The following is a 19,553-nucleotide window of genomic DNA, read 5'->3' on the forward strand; positions in this document are numbered from 1 at the left end:
CGTTGACTAGTTGTGGCAAGGCAAGGCCACCGTATGGCGCCAAGAGACCTGTGCTCTGGTTAGCAGAGCCCCGGTGCCTTCCGACAGGTGTGCTGGGTTACGCTACACCTGCCCCGTGGATGCCAAGGGCACTGGGTCGGGGTCACCTGATTCTGCGGGTTTAGGCAGAGGCGGCGCGGCGGCCTCTGCCTCACGTGATCCGAGTCGGGCAGCGTCGAGCGCGTCACCCTACGCCCCGCGCACTCGCTCGGTCAAGGTCTGCGCCTGCGCGGCCGCTGCTCGCCGGCTCGCAGACCTGCGGGCTGGCGGCTACCGGGCGGGGACCCGGGCGCGCAGCCGGGTGCCCGCTGCTATGGGTGAGTGCGGCGGGCTGGCGGCATGGGCCTTCCCCCCGGCCTGTACGCTGAAGGAGGGTCTGAGGAGGCCGCCCGGCCCCGGCCCCCTGGCGCAGCCAATGGGGCCCACTCCTCTCCGCGCTCCCGGGCGCTCCCGCGCGCGCGCCCTCCCGGGTGGGGCTCACAGCCGCAGGAGCCGCAGAGGGCGGCGCTCCCGCACCGGGTGGGTTCTACGCCCCCGCGGCTCCCGGCTTCCCCGCCAGCCGCCTGGCTTCGCGGGGCTCCGCGGGGCTCCGCGGGGCGCTGTCTGGCTGCCGGAGCGGGCCTTTCCGGCGAAGAAGGTTGTGCGTTCAGCGGACGCGCCCCTGCTGGGGAGGTGCCTCGCGCCGCGCACGAACCGGAGGGCGGGCAGGGCTGGGCTTTGCCTGCGCCCGGGGGCGGGCGGCGCTGGGACGGCGGAAGGCCCCTGCCCTCCCGCGGGTTTGGGATTCCGGGCCCCCTGAGCCAGTTCCCTGTCGGAGACGGAAGGGGCCTCGGAGATCCCACCCAACCCCCGCCCCTCTTATCCCAGACTGGGGAAATGGACGCCGGGAGGGCGGTAAGTCTAGTCACTGCCGGGCGGTGCTTATTCTGCGACACCATGTTGCATCGCGTTGTGGGAAACTCAATTGTACAAGGCTTTCTGGGGGCGGGCAGGCGGGCGGTGGTGTTCTTCGTTAATCTCTGTACTGATTATTTACCACTGAGCGTAGCTAGATAGAGTTTGTCGATGCCTTAGCTCTATTTACCCTTTGGGCATAACCTTTATTTTGCCCCGTCAGCTATACTCAGCTGGTCTTAATTCCCATCCTCTTTCTCTACATGTAAGCAGTGAAACAGAAGTCCTGGAAGTATATGGGTAGTGCCCTTGCCAGTTAGAGCCTTCTCCACCCTTGCTTGGAAAGGATTCAATAAAATCAAAAGGTGCTGGAGCTGGTCAGGTGGGTATCCCAACGGTTCCAGAGCACAGGTTAGGCGCTTTGGATCTGGAGTCACCTTTCATCTAAAGAAAAAAATCACAAGTTGTTACCCCTGAGTGGAGGTATTTGGTTTGTCCTTTAACAGATTAAGCCCAGAGAATTGACTTTTTAAATTAGGGACGTTGCTTTGAGTATAGTAGCAAGATAGTGTCATAACTAGGACTGGAACCCAGACTGATCTTGTTCTCATTGCTGACTCAGACCTGCTGAGTTGTGGGAGTTCATATCCTTTGAGAATTACATTTGCCTTCCCCCCGGTTCTTGCACAAAGACCTTTGTGCTGGGATCACATCTAGGTCTTGCTTATCCACCTGGGCTGTAAATTACAGTGAGTATTTAGACTTTACACTGTTTAATTATGCCACAAAAGTTTGATACTTGCAGTTGCTTGAAAGTCAACTTATTAACTGTGCTTCTTACTGTTCACAGAGCTTGAGTGTTTCAGGTAACAAACAGTTTAAAATTACGGTAAATAAGTTTTACAGTGACAAAGATTTATCCATGTTAAGGAATTTAAATACAGAGATCAGTTTAGTAAAGAAATTTAGCTCTGTTCACAGTATAGATAAACATGTAGAATTCTAAACTCCATTGCCACAGAATACTATGCACACTGTCCTTGCTTCTGTTGCCAAATTAAGAATCTATTCATACCATCCTGGTGTGTGGGATGAAACTAGAGGGAAAGCTTTATTTATTTATTTTCTTTCCACATGTGGTTTCTTCGAAGACCTCACAAGTCTCAGGAGGTTAAAATGTAGAGGGAAAGTTGTAAATCTGTGAAGTCTAAGAGGGTTTTGTTACTTTCCTTTTTCTATGCCCAGGCCAATTTTTAAAAATTTGAGACTTTAAATGTACAGCGATTTTTTTTTTCTTTTTTCTTTTTTTTTTTTTAAAGAGCAAGAGGCGAGAGTACACAAGGTTTGTGGTTGGGTAGAGGGGTGTGGCAGAGGGAGAGGGAGAAGAATGCTCCCTGCTGAGCAGGGAGCCAAATCTGGGGTTCTATCCCAGGACCTAAAGGCAGATGCCAAACTGGCTGAGCTACCCAGGCACCTATACGGTGATGTCAAAATATCTTAAAATAATTGAATATATGGGTCAGTAAATGGCTATCTTCTGCTAGCCATAGTTTTCTGTTTAATAACAGTCTCCATTATTACAAACAGCCATGACAAGCTAGCTGAAGTAACTTTAATTTGTAAAATTTTGGGAAGTAAGTCATTCCAATAAAAATTAAAAGTGAACATGGACAAAATTTTGTAGGTCGTGTATACAAATAACTTAGTTTGAATGGTTTGCAGGTGGTACCTTTAGAATTTAAAATTGTATTTATTCAGTATGTAAATGCCATATCTTACATTCATAAGTTGTCACAATGTGGTATTATATAATCATATATACATTAACCAGAGTATTGTTGATTTTATCATTCTGTAGTCCTGAGATTGAAGGAAAGCAAAGCATTACATGGATATAAAGCATTTGTATGCTAAGCTGTTTTAAATGTTGGTTAATCTTAGATTGGCAAGTCTGGTTCTAATAAGAGTTCTTAAATTCATGTCTGTCAGCTGAAATAGCAAGAAGTAAGGATGTAGAAGACTAAGTGATTAATAATAACCCAGCTCTACCCTGGCAGACTTCTTTTTAAGCATCTTCAGAGTTCCTTCTTTTTTTTTTTTTTTAAACTAGAAATGCTATTGGCGAAAAAAAGAAAAAATTAAAATGCCATTGGTTTCTTTAACTGGTTTAGAGCAAAAAATGTAACAGGCAGGTGTGTTTTAAATCGAAAAGCTGTGGGTGGTTTTTTCCCCCCAATTCTCTCCCAAGTTAGATAAATACATACCCACAGAAATGGTGTGTGAGGGAAAGCTGTCATACACGAGAAGTGTATCCTGAGTAAGGAAAACTGCTGTTGAAACGGGAATTAACATAATAAAGTCAGCAATGGGTTAACAGTTTTAAAAACTGATTCTTTAGGGTGCCTGGCTGACTCAGTGGATCGTGCAACTCTTGATCTTGGGGTTGTGAATTTAAGCTTCATGTTGGGTGTAGTGATTACTTAAAAAAAATCTTAAAAATAATTGTGTCTTCAAATGCCACATGGCACAATACCATACTGTATAAACTACTGAGAGACTGCTGTGTAGGAAGGAGGCAGTCTGTACAGCTTTTAGCAAAAATGCTTTTCCAGAAAAGCAAATCAAAACGATGCAGTCAGCAGATCAAGGAAGCTATAGCTAGATATCAGAACTACGGCTTCTCATATCTGTGCCAGGAGATCCTATTTATCCAAAATGCACTAAAATTGCAGGACGAAACAGGGACTTTTAAAAAACATTTCTTTGGGGTGCCTGGGTGGCTCAGTGGGTTAAGCCTCTGCCTTCGGCTCAGGTCATGATCCCAGGGTCCTGGGATCGAGCCCCACATCGAGCTCTCTGCTCAGCGGGGAGCTGCTTCCTCCTCTCTCTCTGCCTGCCTCTCTGCCTACTTGTGATCTCTGTCAAATAAATAAATAAAATCTTTAAAAAAATAAATTTCTTTATCCATTTTAAGTTCTCTTCTTCTCCTCCCCCGCCCCCCTGCATTTCAGATTGTTCTAGCAGAAAGATGGCTGCCATTGGCTATTTTAGTTTTCTTTCCATGGCAAGACTGTCATGGTGCCTGGATATTTCAGGTTTGTATGCTTCTCTTACCATTGTCCTGTTGTTGGCAAAAACACTTAGTAATGGACTTAATGTAACTGGCTTGCTGCTGCTGCTGCTGCTTTATTCTCCCGCTCCAGGATGTTTTTATCTCACATCTTTTGAGGCTAGAGCACAGTTGCCAAATTTTAGGATCTATCCTTGTATGATCTTCCTGTGGGCCACCAGAAAGATGCTCTTCTCCTGAGCATAAATAAAAGATATGATAAGACACACAAAGCCAAAACAGGTTCTGGTTCTGGAGCTGAGCATATATAATCCCAAATCGACGCCACTATGTCAAAGAAACAGGAGATGATGAAGCAACCATCAGACCAAAATTCTTTGAGTATCTTAAAAAGTAATATATATATATTTTATATTTTATTTATTTGATAGAGATCACAAATAGGCAGAGAGGCAGGCAAAGAGGGGATGAAGTAGGCTCCCTGCAGAGCAGAGAGCCCGGTGCGAGGCTCCATCACAGGACCCTGAGATCATGACCTGAGCTGAAAGCAGAGGCTTTAACCCACTGAGCCACCCAGGCACCCCTTAAAAAGTAATATTAAAAAGTTTCGCTCAAAGGAAAATACATCACCTTAAACACTCAAAAATTAAGAAAAAAAATAAAAATACGCACCCAACTTAAGAAATTAGAATGTAATAAACCTAGACAAAACAGGAAAAAAGAGATAAAGAGGAAAACAAATTTAAAAACCGAAAATAGTAAAACTGGTAACTTCAAGAGCTGTTTTTTCTGTCTGGCATGGGAGGAATATAAATTTGACAAACTGGCTGCTCAAGAAAAAAAGGAACATAAGTAGAAACACTAGAAGGTTTTTTTTTTTTTTAAAGATTTTATTTATTTGTTCATTAGGGACAGGGAGAGAGGCAGGGGGAGATGCAGGCTCCCCACTGAGCAGAGAGCCTGATGAGGGACTCGATCTCAGGACCCTGGAATCATGACCTGAGCCAAAGGCAGTTGCTTAACCATCTGAGCCACCAAGGTGCCCCTAGAAGTACTTTTTTTTTTTAAAACAAGTACTGGGGCACCTGGGTGGCTCAGTGGGTTAAAGCCTCTGCCTTCGGCTCAGGTCATGATCCCAGGGTCCTGGGATCAAGCCCCACATTGGACTCTCTGCTCTACAGGGAGCTTGCTTCCTCCTCTCTCTCTCTGCCTGCCTCTCTGCCTACTTGTGATCGCTGTCTGTCAAATAAATAAAATCTTTTAAAAAATAAAAAAATAAAAACAACAAGTACTTTGTAAGACTATGTAAATAAACCAGAACTTTTTTTTTTTTTTTTTAAGGAACTGCAGTATAAAAATTGACTGTGGAGGAAAGAACCTAACAGAACAGTAACAATGGAAGAAATTGAGAAAGTTATCAAAAAGCTACCATCCCCCAAAACACCAGGCCCAGATGGTGTTACAGGTGAATTTCTTTAACTTGAAGGAAAAGGTAATTTTGATTAGATTTAAATTTTAGACCAGCCTTGGGAAGGAAAAGTGACAGATCGTTTTTATAGAGCTAATGGAACATGGATGCCTGAACTTGGTGTGAGATAGTAATAAAATTAAAAATTTGGTATGTTCTAGTGATGTGAAACTTTAAAATAAAATATGAGCAAATGGTATCTAGTAATATATTAAAAAAAATATTTCACCATGGCCAAGGAGTATTCATAACCATGTTATGAGAGCAAGTAATTAACAAGAAATAATGCTAACATATACACCAAATAAATGCATTAGAGACTAATAATAATAATAGGCCATCCTTGTTGAGCACCTCTAGTGCTCTAGAGTATTCTGGATATTGTACAAATAGTAACACAAATGACTGGGCCAACCTATGAGGTAGGTAGCATCTTTATTTTATAAATGAGGAAATTAAGCCATAGAGACATTGAGAAACTTGAAGAAGGTCACACAGTGGATCCATGCTGGAGCCAGCATTTGAATTGAGGCTGTTAGCTGCATCTCAAAAATGTTATGCTGGTTCTGTCTCTAGTATTCATATGGTCATCTCAGTAGCTTCCTAAAAGCATTTGACCAAAGTTCCTGATTGAGTGGTGGTGGGAGGGGTTGAAGGTGGTTGAATTTCAGTAAAACAGGAATAAATGTGTTTGCCCTTCCCATGTTTGAAAACTCTCTAAGCCCTTACCAGGTGATCATTGGTATTAGAAAAATGGAATGTAATTTTAATGGGAAACATAATTTCCTGGTAAATAGCAGGGGGAAGGGGCTAACATTATAATAGAAGATATACTAATTCTTAGGATGAATGCAGAATGAAGTTTTGGGGGTTTTAAGGTAGCTTATCCAATGAAATTAGTGATAGCACTGGAAAGACATGCTTTACTTCATATTTGTAGCACAATCCTAAATATGGGTAGGCTTAGATGGTGAACAGGGAAGGTTACTTGAGTGGGTACAGATTTTATAGGGACAAGTTCAGTAAACATTGTTGTGTCATGATGATCTATTTCCCTATGTAAACTTGAAACTGCTAGAACTTCAATTATTAATCCTCTGATGACAACTTTCTGTTTCTCACCCCAAAGGCCAGTGTTATGCCTCATAGTAATTCCTAGCAAAGTTCCCATACACGTCAAAAATAAAAGGATACTCACTATTACTACTATTTAATTTTGTCCAGGAAATATTTGCAAATCTAGTAAGATTTATTTATAGTGGAGAAGTCAGAATTATTTGTGGTATTTTATGTAGTAGAAGCTAAAGCAAACCAGTCCAAAAATGAGAAATTGCAAGAGGATTTGGTAAGTTGGCTAATTCTAACCTTAATACATAAGAATTGGTAGCTTTGTCATATGCAGACAATAAACAGTTCGAAAGTGAATAGGAAGGAAAAGGCCCGTTCATAATAGCAACTGAAAAGATAAAATACCTAGAGGTAGGAAATATTCAAGATCTGGGGGGCACCTGGGTGGCTCAGTCAGTTGAGCCACTGTTTCTTGATTTTTGCTTAGATCATGATCTCAGAGTCCTGAGATATTCAATAGGGCTCTGTGCTCAGTGGAGTCTGCTGCTCTCCTCCTCCTGCCTCACCCGCTGTCAGTACTACACGCGCTCTTTCAAATTTTTTTTTTTTTAAGATTTTATTTACTTATTTGACAGAGATCACAGTAGACAGAGAGGCAGGCAGAGAGAGAGAGGAGGAAGCAGGCTCCCTGCCGAGCAGAGCCCGATGCAGGGCTCGATCCCAGGACCCTGAGATCATGACCTGAGCCGAAGGCAGAGGCTTAACCCACTGAGCCACCCAGGCGCCCCTCAAATTTTTTTTTTTTAAGATTTTATTTGTTTATTTGACAGAGATTACAAGTAGGCAGAGAGGCAGACAGAGGAGGAAGCAGGCTTCCTGCTGAGCATAGCCCGATGCGGGGCTCTATCCCAGGACCCTGGAATCATGACCTGAGCTGAAGGCAGGGGCTTTAACCCACTGAGCCACCCAGGCGCCCCTCTTTCAAATCTTAAAAAAGAAATTCAAGACATATTCCTATGAAATATGGTTTGATGTTGGAAAACTGACAGGTCTTTTCATTTATCTGTGAAGTCACTTTCTCTGTAAGATACCAAGAATTTTGGGAGGAATATGACAGAGATACACTAAAGTTTATCAGGATAAGTCTGCGATCCAAGAAAATTGCTAGTTCTGAGAAGAGTGTGGGGAAGCGCTACAACATGGTGACACGAGTCTTAGCCCTGTAGCAGGTCCGAGCAGGTTGGTGCTCCAGAAGCGCTGGGCTGCTGGCGGAGCAGAGCCGGTGCAGACACATGTGCATGCGCCCACGGGCATGTGCTCACCCGTCATTTCCAGAGGCAGGCTCTTCTCTTTGCCTCACTCCTTACACTGAAATTTCCAGAGAGATTCCCGTATGGCTGGTAAATGAAACCGTGAAGCTTGTAGAGGGAAGCGTGGGTTACTCCTTCATACTTTTAGAGTAATGAGGGCCTTCGGAGGACATTATAAAGCCTAGAAGCCAAGATCGTAGACTTAATATCCAAATTAAGAACTTCAGTATCACAAAAATGATAAAGTAGGAAAAGTATTTGCCAAAATTTGATTACTAGAACCAGGAATGATTTTCTTCATATATAAAGAAATTTTACAATTCAGAAAAGTTTTTTCTGCTTATTAGAAATATGGATAACATGAAAATTTATAGTAAAATAAGTTCAAATGATCAAAAATGAAAAAATGCTGTAGTTTATTTTTTTAAGCAGGCCCCTCTGCTGAGCAGGGAGCCCAGCACTGGGCTGATCCGAGGATGCTGGGATCATGACCTGAGCTGAAGGCAGATGCTTAAAATTGACTGAGCCACCCAGACACCTCAAAACTCTGTATCTTAATCAGAAAGTTTAAATGACAAATTCTAATCAGATGATGCTGGAAACGGTGGGGGCCCTGGTACTGGCATAGGTATAATGGAAGTATACATCCTCGTAAGTTCTGGGGTAGCTTGGAGTAGCTATCAAATTTAAATGTATTACTCTTTGAGCCAGCAGTGCCATTCTGAGGATTTATCCTACAGATAAACTTGGAAGAGTTCACCCAAGCAAGGTATAGGTAGGTATAAGGTTGCCCAAAGCAGCATTCTTTAAAAAAAAAAAAAGGAAAAGCCAAACCCAAACAAAAAAACAGGGACCAAAATAGGAGATAGAATAAATTGCATATAGTATGTCCATTTGGTAGAGTATTACACAGTCATTCCAAATACTGGGGTATCTCCATGCTGTTATTAGAAGATAACAATGCATTGGGAGTGTCACTGGTGGCAGGTTGACTGGTAAAGAGGCTTTCCCACAGTGAGTCTAGACATGGAGAACCCTGAGGGTAGTGAGCCTGGAGTGGGGAGATGTGTGTATTTAATTGATTTACAACTTTATTTTCTCTTAAAATCTTTTTAAAATGTTTATTATTATTATTATTATTTTTTTAAGATTTTATTTATTTATTTGACAGACAGAGATCACAAGTAGGCAGAGAGGCAGGCAGAGAGAGAGAGGAGGAAGCAGGCTCCCTGCTGAGCAGAGAGCCCGATGCGGGACTCGATCCCAGGACCCTGAGATCATGACCTGAGCCGAAGGCAGTGGCTTAACCCACTGAGCCACCCAGGCGCCCCTAAAATGTTTATTATTAATGTGTCATTTTTTCCTAAAAAAAGTTTCTTTTGTGAATTTTTTTTTTTTAAGATTTTTATTTATTTATTGGACAGAGAGATCACAAGTAGGCAGAGAGGCAGTCAGAGAGAGAGGAGGAAGCAGGCTCCCCGCTGAGCAGAGAGCCCGATGCGGGGCTCGATCCCAGTGCCCTGGGATCTGACCTGAGCCTAAGGCAGAGGCCCAACCCACTGAGCCACCCAGGTGCCCCTCTTTTGTGAATTTTCATTGAAATGACTCATTTGTTTATTGGATTCATAAGCAGCCCAACTCCAAGGAATCTAGCTGAGTTGAGCATCTTGGTGACATCATAATCTTTTTTTTTTTTTTTTTTTTTTTTTAATGCATTTGAGAGAGAGAAGGAGCATGAGAAGGGGAGGGTTAAAGGGAGAAGCAGACTCCCCTCTGAGCAGGGAGCCTGAAGTGGGACTCAGTCCCAGGACTCCGGGATCATGACCTGAGCCGAAGGCAGTCTCTTAACAAACTGAGCCACCCAGGCGCCCCTCATTGTTCTAATACCTGCCAAGATGAGAAAGAATTCTTGTCTCTGAGCTAGGCTTTACTTTGATCATTTATACTGCAGAGGAACACATTTTCAGAACACCAGGGAACAATTTTTCCTGCCCCTTTAAACTGATTCACAGTAGTGCTGAGCAGCTTTCAGCCCTAAGTCCCGCTGCTCCCAGTGCTTTGCCCAAGGGGAGAGCGTGTTCCCTGTGAACAGAGTGGCGCCCGGAGGTGATGTGGCTCCCCCAAATTGTGGGGGTGGACAGTGAAACTTTGCACCCCGGCACTGTCAAGTTGTGTTGGTGTAGCCAGGCGACTTAGTGGCAAGGAACGTTTGCTGACCCCTTTCAGGACCTTCCTTCTGACAGGGTTTGGGCCAGCAGTGGTTTTCTAGTCATAGTTTTTCTCAGCAAGTTTATCATTTCTTTTCTTTCTTTCTTTTTTTTTTTAAGATTTTATTTATTTATCAGAAAGAGAGGGAGAGAGGGCAAGCACAGGCAGACAGAATGGCAGGCAGAGGCTGAGGGAGAAGCAGGCTCCCTGCTGAGCAAGGAGCCCGATGTGGGACTTGATCCCAGGACGCTGGGATCATGACCTGAGCCGAAGGCAGCTGCTCAACCAGCTGAGCCACCCAGGCGTCCCAAGTTTATCATTTCTAATAGAAACATGGACCAAGCCAGCTGGAACTCCAAGGGAAAAAAGAAACTTTGAGCCAGAGTGTTCAGTGATACATTTTCTTCTTAGTGTGGTCTATCTTGTGGGAAGAGGACACACAGACCCTGGTGTGACATACTTAAGGAAACTAGCTTGTTTCCATTTGCTTCTCATGAGAAAGAAAAAAAAAAAACAGTATGGAGCAGTGTCAGAGGGTCTTGGGATCTTCCTGAGGGTCTCGTAATGCCGGTTCAAGCCTGCTTCCCTGTTGTCCTCTGCCACCCACCCATCTTCCACCCACATTCTGCTCTACAGAACATATTTGAGTAATTCCTCGAGAACTCGATCTGCTGCGCCTCTGACTCAGGACTGACACTTCAGCCTGCGCTGCCACCGTTAGCTAAATGTGCTTCTGCCCACACGCCCTATCCCGCCCTGTCCCTGTCTCCAGACAGCTAGTTAATGACCCCTTTCTCTGTGGGAGCCATTATACACCTGGTGCATATTTCCGTGCTCACATTTACTGTTCTGTAGTCTATCGTTTGCATGTCCTGTCTCCCCTGAGGCCGGGTTCTCATTTATCTCTAATCTCTGACAGGGCAGTGTTTTGAATTTAATTTTCTTAGTATGCTAAGAAGCCAGTGTAAAAGCAGACAAAGAGGAAGAAGTCCCCAACAAAAAAGCAAATGAAGGTCGTCTTGACGGTGTTATCCTGTAAGTCTGAATGAAACAGAAAAAAAAATTATTTTATGAAGATTTTATTTATTTGACAGAAAGCACAAGTGGGGGAGCGGCAGGTAGAGGGAGGGGGGAAGCAGGCTTCCTGATGGCGGGGCTTGATCCCAGGACCCTGGGATCCTCACCTGAACCGAAGGCAGATGCTGAACGACTGAGCCACCCAGGTGCCCCAGTACTCTTTTAATATCTATATGACATCCCATCAGGTGGCTACATCTTCATTTATTTAGTGGGCCTCTTACTGTTGAGCATTTAGTTCTTATTCAGTACTTCTTAAGAGCGTTTTTGTGACTGTCACCTAGTTGAATCTTTGTGTACATCTTGTATGAGTAACTATTTCCATAGGCTGTACTCCTAGAATGGAGTTGCAGATGTGTGTTTCGTATTTGCTCTTATGTATCTGTGGCTCCTGTAGATATAAGCTCCCCAGGAACTGATTTCTCTGATTCTTTCTCTGCTTCAGCTGTGCACTGCACTTTTTTTTTTTTTTTTAGATAGTGCGAGTGCACAAATAAGCAGGGAGAGCGACACGGAGATGGAGAGGCAGGTTCCTGCTGAACAAGAACCCGGATGTGGGGCTCGATTGCAGGACTCTGGGATCATGACCTGAGACAAAGGCAGACACTTAACCCACTGAGCCACCCAGGCACCCCTGGCCTGCACTTCATAGTGTTTACATTTTAACATCTTTTGTCCTGAATGCTCAATAGTTGATGTATGAAACTATACCCATTAAGCCAAAACTCCCTGTTCCCCCTTCCCCAGGCTCTTGGCAACTACCATTCTACTTTCTGTAAGTGAAATCATACAGTACTTGTCCTTTTATAACTGCTTTATTTTACTTAATGTCCACAGGGTTCACCCCTGTCCTAGCATATAACAGGACTTCCTTATCCACATAGTTTTCCACTGTCTGTGTATATACCATGTCTTGTTGAACGTATCATGCGGCAGTGGGTGCTTGTGGTGCTGCCACCTCTTGGCTGTTGTGAGTTGCACTGCTGTGGAGTGCCTGTGTGCCTCGTGAGACCCTGCTTTCAGTTCTTAACGGAAACATTCCTGCAAATGAGACTGCTGAATCCTGTTAGTACTGTTGGAAGTTTCTGTAGAACTGCCGCTCTAGTTTAGTGGCTGCACCATTTTACATTCTCACCAACAGTGCACAGGGACACTGAGCTTCTCCACAGCTCTGCCTACGCTTGTTATTTTCTGTTTGTTTGTTTTAAATAGTAACTGTCCTAATGATCTCATTGTGCTTTTGATTTGCATTTCTGTTGATTGATGTCGAGGATCTTTTCATGGCATCTGAGTGTGTTTAACAGTTTTTTGGTAGTGTTTTTTTTTTTTTAAGATTTTATTTATTTGACAGAGAGACAGAGTGAGAGAGGGAACACAATCACAGGGAGTGAGAGAGAAGCAGGCTCCCCACTGAGCAGGGAACCTGATGCGGGGGCTCAATTCCAGGACCCTGGGATCTTGACCTGGGCCGAAGGCAGCCACTTAACGACTGAGCCACCCAGTTGCCCCAAGGTGTTTTTTGTTTCTGTTTTTGTTTTTTAGATTTCATTTATTTGAGAGAGAAAGGGAGAAAAAGCATGAATGGGGGAGGGGTCATGGGGGGGGAGGGAGAAGCAGACTCCCTACTGAGCAGGGAGCCCAAAGTGATGGGGAAGCTCAGCATGATGCGGAGCTTGATCCCAGGACCCCGAGATCATGTCCTCTGTGACCTGAGCTGAAGGCAACTAAGCCACCCAGGCACCCCTGTTTTACAGTTTTGTAGATTTCTTTCATGTCTGGCTTAAAAGATGGGTGGAGTTCTGTTTTTCTTGTATCTCTCCTTTGGAGAAATGGCTATTCCAGTCCTTTGCTCATTTTTTAGTCAGGATATTTTTTTATTGAGTGGTCTCATAAATGTGGTATACTGTTGAGGAAGTAAAAGCAGCTTAAAAATATTTAGCCTCTTGGGGGCCCTAAGTGGCTCAGTTGGTGGAACATGGACTCTTGATCTTGGGGTAGTGAGTTTGAGTGCCATGTTGGATTTAGAGATCCCTTAAAAAAAAAAATACATAGCTTGTTCTAAGATACAATAAAATTGCCATGTAGTCCCCCAGTAAAGCTTATTTCTGGGCTGTAGGATTGTTCTGGATGATCCAGCTGTTTAGATCCTTTGGAGAAAATCAGACTTAGATGTGTGGCAACAGGATAGCCTTGCCATTTTAAGGATGCTGGTGTGTTCTGGGGGAGGACTTTAACCTTCGTTTTACTCAGTGAGATAAGCCCGAGGATGTAAGCTTCAGATCTTCAGCATCTGATAGAGCCGCTTTGTCAGGGCAGCCTTCCAGAGTCACTGCCTTCCTTTGGTGCAGTCGTGGGAACGTCGTGGGAACATGCACCCCTGTAGTCAAACTTACAGTGCCGGCTCCACTTACTTTCTATACCTCAGACAAAAGAGAATATTGGTGTTTTCATTGGTAACACTGGGAAAATACAGTGGATAGTACATTCCTGCAAGCCTCCCTTAACCTGTTCTTCCAGTCTGCCTTCCAAGGTGCATGTTCAATGTCCCTTATGCACAGCATGTATCTGTCCTACAAGGTATGTACACTGTGCGGTACTCGTTTACCTTGCCAGTCTCCTGTTACATTGTGAGTTCCTTACCTTTTTTTTTTTTTTTTTTTTTTTTTTTTTAAGATTCTTACTTATTTGAGAGAGAGTATGAACAGGGGTGAGGGATGGCAGGGAGTCTGCTTCTCCTCAATGACCAGGGAGGCCAATATGGGGCTCGATCCTGGGTTGCCAGGATCATGACCTGAGCTGAAGGCAGGCGCTTAACTGGCGAGCCACCCAGGTCCCCTGTGAGTTCCTTGCTTTTAAATCTCTAGCACTTGGCAAAGGGCCTAGTCCAGAGTTGACACTAAGTGAGTGTCAGTGAACAGAATGAATGAATGAATGCATATTTTGTTAGTTTATTTCTCAAGGGAAGACTGAATCTTTTTCAGAAAGATAATGGTGTAGACCATTATGTAGTGTAGTATGTATGAATTAGTCTAGTAGTTCTCAAATTTTTTGGTATCAGGACCCCTTTACACTTAAAAATTATTGTGGACCCTAAAGAGCCTTTATTTATCTGGATTAGTATTTATGGTCTTAGAAATCTAAATTTTAAAAGATAATTCACTTTATGTATTTATTTTAAAATATTTATTTATAATTTATAATTATTTAAATTAGAAATTATAATTTTTAAAATTTTATAAAATTATTATAAATTATAATTTATAAATTTATATGCATTTATTTAAAATTTGTATATGTATTAACTCCTGCATGGGTCAGGGGAGAGGGGAGGGGCAGAGGGAGAGAGAGAAGGAGAGGCTCAAGCAGATTCCACCCTGAATGCAGAGCTAGATGCAGGGCCTGATTCTGTGACCCTGACATTGCGATATGAGTCAGAATGAAGAGTTGGACACTCAACCTGCTCAACTGACTGAGCCACCAGGCGCTCCTAATTTGCTTTAAAATAACATGTTAACATAGACAACACATTTTCATGAAAAATAATTATTTTCCAAAAAATTAATGAGAAGAGTGTGTTTTCCCATTTTGCAGGTCTGTGTGATGTCTGGTGTAAAAGATAGGTGGGGTCCCGTATTTGCTTCTGCATTGTGTGTGGTGCGAAGTTGTTCTGGTTAAAGTAGATGCAGAAAATCCAGCTTCACACAGGTACGTGGCTAGAAAAGGAAAGACCTGCTGGACCCCTGCAAGGGTATCAGGGATCTCGAGGGGCCTCTGAAAATACTGTCACAATTACTGACGTAGTCTAACAGGGAAAATGTAATAGTGTCCAGTAATTAAAGGTTTAAGGAATAAGGAAACATTCCACATGTGTAGCCCTGTCTGTGATGGCTGACCTGCTGTCGTTTTCTTATTTGTAGGTCAAAAATACCCTTCATGAAGAAGAAAGATCTTAAGCAACATGGTGGATTCAGAAGCTCATGAAAAAAGGCCGCCCATCCTGACATCTTCAAAACAAGACCTGTCACCTCATATCGCAAATGTCGGGGAGATGAAGCATTACTTGTGTGGCTGCTGTGCAGCTTTCAACAATGTAGCCATCACATTTCCCATTCAGAAGGTGCTCTTCCGGCAGCAGCTGTATGGGATCAAAACCCGGGACGCGGTGCTCCAGTTGCGGAGGGATGGCTTCCGAAACTTGTACCGGGGCATCCTGCCCCCACTGATGCAGAAGACGACGACGCTGGCGCTCATGTTTGGGCTCTATGAGGACTTATCTTGTCTTCTCCGCAAGCACGTCCGTACCCCCGAGTTTGCGACCCGCAGTGTGGCCGCAGTGCTTGCAGGGACGACAGAAGCAATTTTCACTCCATTGGAAAGAGTTCAGACATTACTTCAAGACCACAAGCATCATGACAAATTTACAAACACTTACCACGCTTTCAAGGCACTCAGATGCCATGGAATTAGAGAGTATTATCGAGGCTTGGTACCTGTTCTTTTCCGTAATGGATTCAGCAATGTCCTTTTCTTTGGCCTTCGAGGTCCCATTAAGGAGCATCTGCCTACTGCCACGACTCACAGTGCTCATCTGGTCAATGATTTTATCTGTGGAGGTCTGTTGGGTGCCATGTTGGGAATCTTGTTTTTCCCAGTTAATGTCGTGAAGACTCGCATGCAGTCTCAGATTGGTGGGGAGTTTCAGTCTTTTCCCAAGGTTTTCCAGAAAATCTGGCTAGAGCGGGACAGGAAGCTGACGAATCTTTTCAGAGGTGCTCACCTGAATTACCATCGCTCCCTCATCTCTTGGGGCATAATCAATGCAACTTATGAGTTCTTGTTAAAGATTATATGAAAGAAACCATCAGTTAAGTGCCATTTGTTAACTGAATAGACCTAAGAAGAATGCAGTTTTGGCCTGATTTCTAGTTGGCCAAATACAAGTTGGTGTCATAAGTTCAGGGCACAATGAATTATGGGCAAAGCTGTTTTCTTGAAGCACCAACAAATTCAGAATAAAAGGTTCTAATAGGAAAATTTAAGGGGTTCTTGGTTTTGTTTTTTCATTATTATCCGAGAACTTTAGGCTAATTGCCTGGTTAAGAGCTGTTTCCCTGACTGCTTTTGACAAGGAAAACAGCCACGGTATGATTCTTTTTCCCAAAAGTCTTTAAAATCTTCCGTATTGAAATGTCAGTGGCCATGAGCAGCCAGAGTAAAGGCTCTTAGAGCCATGTGAATTCTCAGGCTTCCTTCTCTTAACTCCATTTCTTGCTTCTCTGCTTTTAGGAGGAGTTACAAAGGATAGTCTTCGTTAAACATAAGCATATACATGTAGGACAGACAACAGAAGAGAACAGCTTAATAGGTGTAGTCTTTTTTATGATAAATTGCTTATATTTTGAAACTAAGTACCTGTTTGGATAGTCCTTATCTAGACTACTCAGACATGGTGTGGCAGAACCAAGCAGCTAGTCCAAGCTCCCATTTTCCTGTCTAGCTTGGAAGGTTTTGTGTTTAGTTCTGAGTGTGACCTTAAACCCTTCCCAAATCCCCTTATGTTAATTTCACTTATTTAATTGCCAAAACATGGGGAGACTTACGTTTCGTTACAGGCATTTCTTCCTGTGAAGAAATTTCATATTAATTGCAAACTCTGGTTAATTGAGTTTCTTTGATTAATTGTTGCCAACTTCATGAAGAGATTTGGGAGATTGGGGAGTGTTTTTTCTTTGAGCTGTAGTTTGTCATATGGAAGTATCCTGTTTTCTTAAAACCCTCTTTAAAAAAAAAAAACACACTTCTATAAGATTGTATTTTGGAAGTCTATTAATGGGATTCTAGATTTCTCTCTCCTGGTTTTTAAGCATTACAGAAGGGGAGAAAACAAATCTCAGAATAGCTTTCCCCCCAGTATTAGCTGTTTTATTTGAGTCTTGAAATAGAGACGTCTATTAAGATTTTTACATTTGGGAGCCCAGTTTTATCATTTTATCATTAAAACAGTAAGACAGTTTGAGATAAGATCAAAATAAAGATATTTGTTGGGTTAATTTTAAATGCTACTAGTTCGTAATAGCTGGATAGCATACTCATCCCTTACTTGATAGAGAAAAACTTGTCAAAGGAATCAGATTTTAAAATATTTTTTCCAGATCGATGAAGCAAAATCCCTGTTTTACCAACTGAATAATTAATAAAACTTGAAACATTCTAGAAAAGTAGTTTATCAGTCTTTTAAAAATCCACATCTGTAAATATGTAGTTATGATTGCTTGCCAGCATCTGACATGGCAGAGTAGTTTGGTTTCTTATTACCAGTTTTTCATCATTCTGGGTAATTGCATATGAATATGTGCACACAATGACCAAAATAAAATCAGGGTCTCGGTAGTTTACTCAGTTTCTGGGCAGATAGTCCAAAAGCAATGTTTACCTCTAAATGCAATATGGCTGGTCAAATAAGCATCCTTCCAACCATAAAGGACTGGGAAGCAGCATCAAGCACTTGTCAGGCACTAATGAGGCTCAGTAGCTTTACAACAGCCCTTTTGAAAATGTGTTGGAAATGGCAGTTTACTTTGGAAACCAAGATGCAGAGGTGAGGATTTCAGAAAGCAAGGATTTGACACCAAATAAACGTGAGTAACATGAGTAGCATCCTTTGGCTTGTTGAATAGTCTGGCTTTGAAGCGGGTTGAGTTGGAGGGGGGGCGCGGTATGGGAAATGAATGACCAAGGCACGTGAGGTCTGGTGGTGCTTGGCCTCTGGCCCACCACAGCTTGTGGCAGGTGAGTTAGCCTGGGGTCATTCCCTGGGGATGTGCTTCCTTTTGTCTATTAATACACTCCTGTGAGGTGACAGGTAACCCAAGTTCTAAAGCACTTCTGTGAAATACAAGTGAGAATTTGAAAAGGGGATGCTTTGGTTTCTGCAATCTCAAACTTGTGGCGTTTAAAAACAACAAATATTTTTAATGTTTTTAACTCATACTTGGATTTCTTTGTCACTTTTTACAGCTTTTGGAGACCAAACTGTAAATATATTACCAGGGATGGTTTTGTGTTGTCCTATAGACTTCTTAAATTTGACAAAAAATTTGAACAGAACTTGCTTGTGGTAGCAAACAGCTTTGTCTGAATCTTAAAAGAAGTCAAAATGTGTTATATAATGAGATCCTAACCACTTGTTTTTACCTTCGGTGTGAATTAGTAGTAATTTTGAAAAGGCAAACGTGACTGAATAACTTTACCTGAAGAGCTTTAAAAGTGGCCTTTCTGTTACATATGTGGCACAGACGGCTTATGAGCTCGGGGCCCTCGGCCCTGCCTCCCATACTTCATCTCTGACGCCACCAGAGATGTCTTAACGGATTCTGTATCTAACATGCTTAGGGTGGTGAGAGCCCTCAGGACTGCATCACAGAGTAAACACAACCTCTCCGAGGTGGCAGATTTGTGTGTCTTTGTTTCATTTGTGGCTAGAGACAGTCAATGTTTTTGTCTCAGTAGTCAATATTCATCTTACCTTATGGTTGATTATGTAATTGCCTGCTATATATTGTAAGCTGTGCAATAAAACAGAATTGTGTATCTGGAATCACCTTTGGAGACGTGACATTTCCTAGCTTGATGACATTGGTTGTGCACTGTTCTCACGCTGTGCGAACATAGAATCATGGGCGGCAGACCGCATGTGCAGAATGGGACCTGGAGGCCTTTCTGGGGCCGCTGATCGTGCCGTGTGGAGAAATGGCAGGTCTGAGCAGTTGAAGTTCGAGAGGCGTGTGCGGTCCAAGTGAAGGCAAGGCAGGAGATCACGTGGGAAGGAGGGGTGAGCGCTCAGACTTGATCTCCTGTCAATTAAAATACTCTTGTTTTCTTGTATGTATAAATGCATACGTATCCAAGATCTAACAGGCGTTCACCTTAAGTTTGAGGATTTTTCATTTTTAATATTTTTAATGCCGTCTTTTTGCTTGATAGTATTTGCTTGCCTAAATGGCTCCCAGATTGTGGGGGAGTCTCCACTTTGTTTTTTGGGTTTTTTTTTTTTAAGTTTCATTATTAAAAGTGGTTAAGCACACAAAGCTGTTTATGTTTAATATTTTTTGAGTTTTGTGACTGACTTTAAATGAAACCTGTTAAAAGTGTCAGTTAACATTCTTTTGGTAATTCTGTTTGGAATAAAGTTGTTTTTATTTTCAGTCCATTCTATTTGGTCTTCTCTTATGGTTGGGTTAGGGTTACTAGCACTTTTTTGTGGTTTGTCTTTTTGTTGAGAAAACATTTAGCATACTACTTCCAACTCTTCAGCACCTTCCTCTGGTAACTTTGCAGGTAGAATAGCCCCTCATTGATCCATCTTACTGGGTCAGGAGGAGTTCCAGATTTTTCTCAAATGAAGTAAACTTTTCTCTAC

General features: G+C 42.9%; 1 protein-coding gene across 13 annotated transcripts; it reads left to right on the plus strand.

The window, feature by feature from the left end:
- The first annotated feature begins 228 nt into the window (after positions 1-228).
- SLC25A51 (solute carrier family 25 member 51) lies at positions 229-19,338 on the plus strand. Of its 13 annotated transcripts, XM_059141336.1 has the most exons (7): positions 259-356; positions 1,207-1,315; positions 3,945-4,028; positions 5,345-5,495; positions 10,977-11,092; positions 14,726-14,839; positions 15,052-19,338. In XM_059141336.1, the coding sequence occupies exon 7, from the start codon at positions 15,093-15,095 to the stop codon at positions 15,984-15,986; it is 894 nt and encodes a 297-aa protein (XP_058997319.1). In that variant the 5' UTR covers positions 259-356; positions 1,207-1,315; positions 3,945-4,028; positions 5,345-5,495; positions 10,977-11,092; positions 14,726-14,839; positions 15,052-15,092; the 3' UTR covers positions 15,987-19,338. The 13 variants fall into 13 exon arrangements, with proteins under 13 accessions (XP_058997323.1, XP_058997312.1, XP_058997313.1 ...); XM_059141337.1 differs by lacking the exon at positions 14,726-14,839; XM_059141334.1 differs by lacking the exon at positions 10,977-11,092.
- The last annotated feature ends 215 nt before the right edge of the window (positions 19,339-19,553 follow it).

The sequence above is a fragment of the Mustela lutreola genome, chromosome 12, assembly GCF_030435805.1.
Source record: "Mustela lutreola isolate mMusLut2 chromosome 12, mMusLut2.pri, whole genome shotgun sequence".
In the NCBI taxonomy this organism is placed as follows: domain Eukaryota; kingdom Metazoa; phylum Chordata; class Mammalia; order Carnivora; family Mustelidae; genus Mustela; species Mustela lutreola.

Bases quoted from the DNA above. Each gene is read 5' to 3' on its own strand.
- SLC25A51 (XM_059141340.1), top strand. From the start codon at position 15,093: ATGGTGGATTCAGAAGCTCATGAAAAAAGGCCGCCCATCCTGACATCT.